The 8,897-nt window shown below is 39.1% G+C and overlaps 2 protein-coding genes across 2 annotated transcripts in view; both read left to right on the forward strand.

Annotated features, from left to right (window-relative positions):
- The window catches only part of LOC119411157 (transmembrane protein 25), a 10,745-nt gene extending 4,434 nt beyond the window's left edge, over nucleotides 1-6,311 (forward strand). The window contains 5 exon segments of the mRNA XM_037678089.1: nucleotides 2,158-2,289; nucleotides 2,363-2,396; nucleotides 3,139-3,248; nucleotides 5,717-5,803; nucleotides 5,905-6,311. Of these exon segments, the coding sequence (XP_037534017.1) occupies nucleotides 2,158-2,289; nucleotides 2,363-2,396; nucleotides 3,139-3,248; nucleotides 5,717-5,803; nucleotides 5,905-5,978 (437 nt within the window). The 3' untranslated portion in view covers nucleotides 5,979-6,311.
- Nucleotides 6,312-8,319: 2,008 nt separating this feature from the next.
- The window catches only part of LOC119411158 (T-cell surface glycoprotein CD3 gamma chain-like), a 14,808-nt gene continuing 14,230 nt past the window's right edge, over nucleotides 8,320-8,897 (forward strand). Inside the window, exon 1 of the mRNA XM_037678090.1 lies at nucleotides 8,320-8,364. Within this exon, the coding sequence (XP_037534018.1) occupies nucleotides 8,328-8,364 (37 nt within the window). The 5' untranslated portion in view covers nucleotides 8,320-8,327. The remainder of the gene's footprint in view (nucleotides 8,365-8,897) is intronic.

An 8,897-nucleotide genomic window follows, 5' to 3' on the forward strand; every position in this document is an offset into this window, starting at 1 on the left:
GGGGGGGCAGGTTGTTCCAGAGTTTGGGACCCATGACTGAAAATAGGGCTAGAGATTTATGTCAGCTGTTGACCAGTACCTTTCATAGTTAATCCAAAACTGACAGTTTATTCTTATTAACCAGTTAAAAAACCGCACTGAAAACAATTTGCTAAATAACTATGTTTTTTTTCCACAGATAAATGTATTAATAGCATTAAATCAAGGTAACTTACTCTCATTGTTGGGCATGTCTTTTCAATGATGCTGCACCAGGTGTTAGATCAACAAAAGCACACAGGCTGTGGTGGGAGCGAGTCCATCCATCAGACGTCTGATGAAAGTTTGTAAAACCAGGTGTCAAATGAACCCCACAGAGGCAGCGTCAGGACTTCTTACAAAAGCTGTTTACAAAGTGTAATTCAAGTAACCGAGGGTCTCTGATTACCAAAATACTCCCCACTACAATATGAGCTCTGAAATTAAACTCTGGGTTTCATCTTTAATGTGGCTTTTTGTGCCCCGTCATGAAGAGATGAGCGGGAATTGGAAAAACTTTCTGGTCGTTCGTCCATGCTTGTTGTGAGCATGATGACTTTTTAAAAACAAAGTTATTTTATTAAGTTCTTTAATAAAAACATGATAGAGCACGATAACTTGAATAAGTGAGGTACTGACTTCCATTTTGGTGTGTGGCTGCATGTAGGATTTAGAAAGGTTCCTTTAAAAAATATTGGGTTGCCATGTTAAAACCCAAGATGGCCATCACCATATTATATATAAATATAAATGTGTATATATATATACACTGGTTTATACACACATACAGTGGTGCTGAAAAGTTTGTGAAGCTTTTAGAATGTTCTATATTTCTGCATACATTTGATGTGAAACATCATCAGATTTTCACACAAGTCCTAAAAGTAGATAAAGAGAACCCAGTAAATAATTGAGACAAAAATAATATACTTGGTCATTTATTTATTGAGGAAAATGATCCAATATCACATATTTGTAAGGAAAAAGTATGTGATCCTGTAGGATTAGCAGTTAGTTTGAAGGTGAAATTAGAGTCAGGTGTTTTCAATCAATGGATGATGATCAGGTGTGAGTGGACACCCTGTTTGATTTAAGGAACATGATCTATCAAAGGCTGATCATCACAACATGTTTGTGGAAGTTAAATATTTAGTTAGCAAATAAATTTTGGAAATTAAATGTTTGGCTTAGAAAATAAATACAAACCGGATTCCAAAAAAGTTGGGACACTAAACAAATTGTGAATAAAAACTGAATGCAATGATGTGGAGGTGCCAACATCTAATATTTTATTCAGAATAGAACACAAATCACAGATCAAAAGTTTAACCTGAGAGAATGTATCATTTTAAGGGAAAAATCAGTTGTTTCCAAATTTCATGGCGTCAACAAATCCCAAAAAAGTTGGGACAAGTCCATTTTTACCACTGTGTGGCATCCCCCCTTCTTCTTACAACACTCAACAGACGTCTGGGGACAGAGGAGACCAGTTTCTCAAGTTTAGAAATAGGAATGCTCTCCCATTCATGTCTAATACAGACCTCTAACTGTTCAATCGTCTTGGGCCTTCTTTGTCACACCTTCCTCTTTATGATGCGCCAAATGTTCTCTATAGGTGAAAGATCTGGACTGCAGGCTGGCCATTTCAGTACCCGGATCCTTCTCCTACATAGCCATGATGTTGTGATTGCTGCAGAATGTGGTCTGGCATTATCGTGTTGAAAAATGCAGGGTCTTCCCTGAAAGAGATGACGTCTAGATGGAGCATATGTTGTTCTAGAACCTGAACATAGTTCTCTGCATTAATGGTGCCTTTCCAGACATGCAAGCTGCCCGTGCCACAAGCGCTCATGCAACCCCATACCATCAGTGATGCAGGCTTCTGAACGGAGCGTTGATAACAACTTGGACTATCCTTGTCCTCTCTGGTCCGGATGACATGGCGTCCCAGTGTTCCATAAAGAACTTCAAATCGTGACTCATCTGACCACAGAACAGTCTTCTATTTTGCCACACTCCATTTTAAATGACCCCTGGCCCAGTGCAAACGTCTGAGCATGTGGAGCTTGCTTAGAAAAAAAGAAGAAAACTTGTTTCCCACAATGTGAGTTATTATTTTAAATCTCCTTCTCCCTGCAGAGTTCCTGCAGTCTCGTGTGGAGGTGCCGATGTTTGGAATAGTCACCGGAGGAGCCATGGCCTTCATGGCCCTCCTCATCCTCAGCCTGATAGTTCTCTGCCTAATGCACAAAAACAAGAGCAAGTCCATTGGTGAGAACCATGTTTGTGGTCTAAACCTCTGTCCTCGCTTCAGCCTGTCATTAAACACTTCTTTGTGTTACAGAGGAGCCAGTGGAGATTCTGATGACCAAGAAAAGGTAAAAAATCATGTAAATGTTTGCATATTTGACAGCTCAAGTGATACAGACCAACAAGGCTGATGGAAGTCCAGACAGGAGGAAAAATACTTACAGATTCACTTGTTCAACTTTTAGGACTGATTAATTTTATTTTTTATTAACCTTTATTTAACCAGGCAAATCCCACTGAGATCACAGATCTTTTGCAAGGGAGGCCTGAACGCAGACTAACATGCATGTTTTTGATCTACAAAAATACACTCTGATATCATCTCACTGTAGAAAGTTACTGAGTGGCAGAATTAAAAAATATACCAATATTAGTACAACCAATGTGTTTGGTATATTTAACATACAGATTAACATTTTTATTTATTTTCTTTAAGTAAAAAAAAAAAAAAGACAAGTGTGTTTTCCTGTAATGATGAGCTGCAGTTAAGCACGTCACACACACGTTGAATGCTTGACAATGGTGCACTAAAAAGTTTTTAAACCTTAATGCATCACTTTGATTCACTGTATGATAGCAATACAGCACTGGTATTATATCAAATATATATTTTTAAATTTTGTCTAACATCTTACAGATGTCGACGAGTGTTTTGGCTCAACTTTATGCCGCATCTCATCTTCGTCCATTAGCAGAATGAAAGGAAACGCTGCTCAAATCCTTTTTATGCTCTTAAGAAAAACTATGATCTACAGATCAATAGCACCTCTGACCCAAGTTTGATCTCTCTTTATATTATTATCCACACAGTGAGTCAGCAAATCTGAAGGCTGACAAAGCAGACCAGATGCACATCCGGCGGGAGAACATGTCTCTGCCCTCCAACATGAAGCTCTACGACCTCAGTACTCTGAGAAGATGTAAGTTTCCTCCAGTTCAAAAACATCAATGCTCAGAGAGAAGTGGCTCGAGGTGCAACAAGCAGCTTCTCATTTAACTATGCACATGTGGAACGCTGATGTTCCCCATCGCTGATGGGATTTGAATAGTAAATGTTTGTAGTTTTTGAGATGAGGGTTTTTCTGGACTGGAGTTGAACAGGAAATGCAAGTAAACCTTCATGTTTTCAGTGCAAGATATTCAAGTGGGTATGAGTTATACTGTGGAGAAGAACAGAGGGAGATTTTATTTTCCTGTCCGAGGCAGAGCAGAGTGCTGGATCCCTGAGCCAGAGGGTGGTCAATGGTGGCTTGGAAAGGTTCCTTTTGAAAATTGGGTCGCCACGTCCAAATCCAAGTTGACCTCTGCCATATATACAGTATGTGTGAACCAGCTACCACAATCATTGTATGAAACTATGCTTTCTAGATTTTATCATGCTTAAAACTATAGTTTCCTCAAATGATTGGGGGGGGGGGGGGGGGGGCTTAAGTTTAATTTATGGTGGCCAAAGCCACCAATGGCCACCCCGAGCTCCCTCCACTCATCACACACTCTGCACTGCTTCGGACAAGAAAAATCAAAACGCCTCCCTCTGTTCTTCTCCACAGTGTAACTCCAACCCACTAGAATATCTTGCACCCAAAATATTAAGGTTTACTTTCATTCCCTGTTCAATTCCAGTCCAGAAAAACACTCTTCTCAAAAACTACAAACATTCTCTATTCAAATCCCTCAGTGACTGGGGGATATCTTCCTACCGTTTGTTCATGTTTTAATGCGAACAACGAGCACGGACGGATAATATTAGTAATTCCCCTCTCTTTGCTCTGTGACGGGGGACAATAAAGGGAAGTGCAGTACTTTGAAAATTACAAGAACAAAACATTTCATGGCCAAACACAGTTAGGACTGATTCATTTATTAAGTAAAACATGCTAGCTAAACTGATGAGTTCATTAGTGTGTAAAAATAAAATGTCCAAAGTTTATGAAAACATCAACCATTTAATCAATGAGTACAGAAAATGTTGCTTGTTTTTTTTTTTTTTTTTGCTAATTTAAAAGCTGCTTATGCCCCTGGAGGCATTTCACTCTAAACTGTAGCCTCTCAACTTTTATTTATCACAATCAGAATATAATCAGTTTATTTGTGTAGGCAGAATGATGGTAAAATTACACATTCAGACCGTTTCTCCATGATGAATACATTGCATACAGCTAGGTGCAGTTAGCATAGTACATGCTGTAGATACTATCCTCAGTAAAAGACGAAGGAAAGACCATCACACTGTGGAGATAAATTAGTCCCAAATATATTCACCAATGCAGAGTTTTTTTAAATTTTTTTTAATAAAATCATTTCAGACTGCACAAACAGGAATTTTCTTTGCATATGATTAGTCAAATGCATGTGATGTGCACGGATCAGCTTGCTTGTGAATGCGATTTTTGGAATTTTCTTTACGCTCCAGATTCACAAATGTAATGTTGCGTTCAAGGCTGGTGAAAAGCTGGGACATTTGGGACATGGATGACTTCTGTTCCATATTATCTAACATATTAATTTGTGTTAATCTGGTTAATCCCACCAGCAACAACTGTTATGTTTGCTGGTGCAATTTGTGCATAATGTGCAATTGACAATTTAGACGAGTAGTATATCCCACTTGTGCAGTTTGAATTAAGTACATAAAAAACTGTTTATTTGTTTGAATCTTATACCCTTTTGTGAATACTTATGAGCTTAATTTAGATCCATACTATCATATAAACGGAGTTCCCAAGTTTGAACCCTGACACAACCTCGTCAGGACTTTGCACTTTAGGGATGAGGCAGATATACATGGAGCCACATCTGTGTTGGGCAACCTACATGAAATATGCATTTTGTCCTTGGATGGGGGACTGAGAAACAAGTTGCCAAGGAAACGGGAGGCTGCACCTCATAAAAGAACCCCACGAGAGAGAGAGCTGTGAGAGACAGTACCTAATAACTTTCTTATGACAAACCATTTTATTTAATGCCAACCTACCCAGCTCACTGCTTCCTTTAAGTGCTGCTGGAACTGTGTGCAGTTTTTATTTTTTTAATGGCGAGGTTTTGTTTGTTCCCTGATGATGCAGCCTGTTGCTGACCACATCAAGTTCACTGATTTGAAAGGAATCTCACGACTACTTGCACGTATTGGCCTCAATATGTTATTTCTTTACTAAAAGTTGTATGTAAACTCCTAATTAGTTCAAAAAACATATACAAGTTTATTGTTACATTTTTTATCTAAGGACGTCACCATTGTTGTTACAGTGCAATGCATTCTGGGTCGCTGATGGACATCAGTTGAAGTGAAGACTGAAACACGAGGAGTCGAAGCTAAAAGTTTATGACATGTAACAATAGAATTCTATGTTTGTTTTAGTCATTTCTGATTTCTTTCTCGTCGTCACAGCTCGAGGAGCTGCCCAGAAACACAAAGTGGGTGAAGAGAAGAAAGAGGAGGAGGAAGAAGATCTTTCTTTGATCTACGCAGCAAGAGGTCAGACTGTAAACTCTGAACTTGCGTTTCATACGTAATAAAATACATTTCTCGACGGAGGAACGGCACCAAGTACAGTACGTTTTGTCGTGTGCCTCCAGGTTTCGCCAGGTATCCGATGGTGGGCTACATCTATAAAGTGAACAGCACTAGCAGCGAGGAAATCTGGCTGTGACTGACCTCAGAGCAGCACGTCTACTCCATGTGCATGTTTGATCCCTGCTCCCAGTGCAGCCGTCTCACTGGAAGTCACGAACAACTGCCACTCAGACAATAACCAACACCTTCATCTCAAGTCTCAGAAAATAAACTAACGTTGAAGGCTGGACATTATTTGACTTTGTTATCCACAGAACTAAGCTGTTCGCACTGCGGACATCAAACACTCAAAGTATGTGGAATCCTTTTCTGTAACCTCACAATGTTTCTTCTGAATGCATTTATCGTCCTACGCTAATGAAGTGGCTCGTTCTTTATACAACAAATGACCAGTAAACAAGAAACAGCAGACTCCATAAATCAGGGTTTTATTCAAGCAAAAGCACCAACTCGAACAGTCTTGTAGCTTTTCAACAACTTCAAAACAACTTTCTGGTTTATTTTATACTGTACCTCTTTTGTACGTCATAAAATCTGTAAAGTCTCACACACTCATACAAGGAAAGTTCTCGGGTCGGGCTGACCCTGACGATGTACGTTCTCTGTTCAGAACCTTGGCTAACACACGTACGTCGCCCTTCAACAACGCTCTCTTCATGCACAATAATGGAAGCAGGATCTGATCAGTCTCTGCATCCAAACTCTTCAAAACTCTCCTGGCTGTCCTCCATGCTCATTTCTTCACTGCATCCATGAAGTATTTTTCAAGCTAACACGACTGTTCGAGTCGGTGTCTGTGCTTCATGAAGGAGAGTCTTCTATTTGTTGTTGAATGAAGAATAAGACACTTCACTAACAGCAGAATGCTACATGTTGACATGTAACCTCTGAACACAGGTGGTGCATAAATATAGAGAATACATAACTGTTTATGCACATGCAACATGTCTTGTACTGTATATTTGTATGCATATGTACATGTGTATAAAAGAGGAGTCTAATAAAGATGCTGATTGAATGCAAATGCTGTTTGTCACCAGGGGGCGCTGTGGTTCATGACCTGGTGAAGCAGGTGCAGTGTGTGTGTGTGTGTGTGTGTGTGTGTGCGTGTGTGTGTGTGTGCCAGGTGTGCGGCCTGGGTCACAGGTTTTTGTGGCTTTTCTTTTTTACAGGAAGCAGAACGGTGTTGTGGGAACACATCTCTTTATGTTTCTTCACTGCTGCTTTGGTGCTGAACAGGGAATTCAACCTGTCACCCACACACACGGTCTTGTATTTCTCACTTTGTGGGGACTTTGCATTGACTTCCATTCATTTCTATAGACTAACCCTGACCCTTACCCTAAAACTAACCATTACCAACCAGTACATGCCTAACTCTAACCCATCAACGAGACTTATCCTTATGGGGACCAGGCTTTGGTCCCCACAGTGTAACTTGAAACAAAACCGCACACACACAGACATCCACACAGAGCCATTGAAAACTGATGGGGATTCGAAATATTTCTCTGGACAAGCCTGGGTGTGTTTCTTGGTTTTACCAACTGGAGCTGCTCATTTTGGCACACATTTCCCAGCAAAACAGTTGGAAAAACAGTCAGTTATTTCAGATGAACCCACCTCTTCATCTTCATGATCACTGTTTTCAACTCCGGGTTGGATGAGATAATTTAAACAAGGAACCAACAGGGGAGGATAAAACAAGATTTTTAGTTATTTTGTTGCATTTTAACTCTAAAATGATCAAGTCAAAATGCTTTTAATGAATATTTGTTGCAAATGCACAAACATTCTGTTTTTATTAAAAACAGACAAGCAATAAAAGCAGTAACATTGTAAAAAGTACTTGGCTACTAACAAAACGTCCTGTGTTCACCTTGTTGCCAAGGATTACGAACTGTAGTTTGTTTAAATGTTTTATTCACTTGTTAAAAGTAAAAGAAAAACACTTTTTGGCTGCAGCCTGGTGAGAACGAGGACAGAGCGACCACAGAGACTTCCTTCACACTGCAACTGACGGAGCTGCAGCCTGAAGCTCCAACAGCAGCGCTGCTTTAAGCTCCGTAAGTTTTTATTAATACTACTTGAAATCATAGTATTTTATTGATTTAGATCATTTTAGGACTTTTTATATGACCTTTAACCCCCCCACAAATAAAAGCAATGGTTTTATTTATCGTTGTAAAATAGACACAATTTAAAGTTGATGTTTTTTGGTTTAAATATATAAAATGATTGTCTTGTAATGGCCACCTTGCATCAGGAGTTAGCTGTTGTGCTTTAGGAGAATAAAATGGTTGACCAGGTGCAGAAAATGGCTTCCTTCCGGGTGTTTTGTCCTCAGTAGTTGATGTGTTGTTGCTCGGGGTGAACTCAAAGTATTTCCTTGTTTCATCAGAAAGCATCCAGGAGCTCAGACACCATGAATTATCAGCTGCTGGTTCTTTGGGCTCTGACAGGTTGGTCTTACTTTTTTATGTTTGTTCTTAATGAGATCAAATAAAACTTGTAACATTTTGCATCAGTTATGGAGTTTTGGTTGGTGATGCCTGATCCTTCTAATTTGTCCCAATCTAGACTGCTATGAAAATTTCAAACCTTTATTCTCTAAATGACTAAACTAATATTTGTCTTTGCATCATGTTTCCACACAAGCACCATAATCTCCATGTAGCCCTGCGATCTGCAGATGTTAGGAGACTGGAAATGATTAGATGAACTCTGGTTGATGCATATTTTTAAAGATGAACCCAGGAAGACTGAACGAACCAGAAGACTTAAGATGTTGGCTCATTTCTCAGAACTACTCCAAGCAGTCTAAAGTAAACCACAGATTCAGACTCAAAGGTATGGAGGACAGAATGTGACAAAATTAAATAAATAAATAAACACACAATGAAATGTATCATTTAATTATTAAATACATCATTAAATCATTAAATACCCAATACAATTATTAAATACACAATTAAATTACTTGTTTAGTGATTTA

This window comes from Nematolebias whitei, chromosome 6, assembly GCF_014905685.2.
Source record: "Nematolebias whitei isolate Nwh7 chromosome 6, NemWhi1, whole genome shotgun sequence".
In the NCBI taxonomy this organism is placed as follows: domain Eukaryota; kingdom Metazoa; phylum Chordata; class Actinopteri; order Cyprinodontiformes; family Rivulidae; genus Nematolebias; species Nematolebias whitei.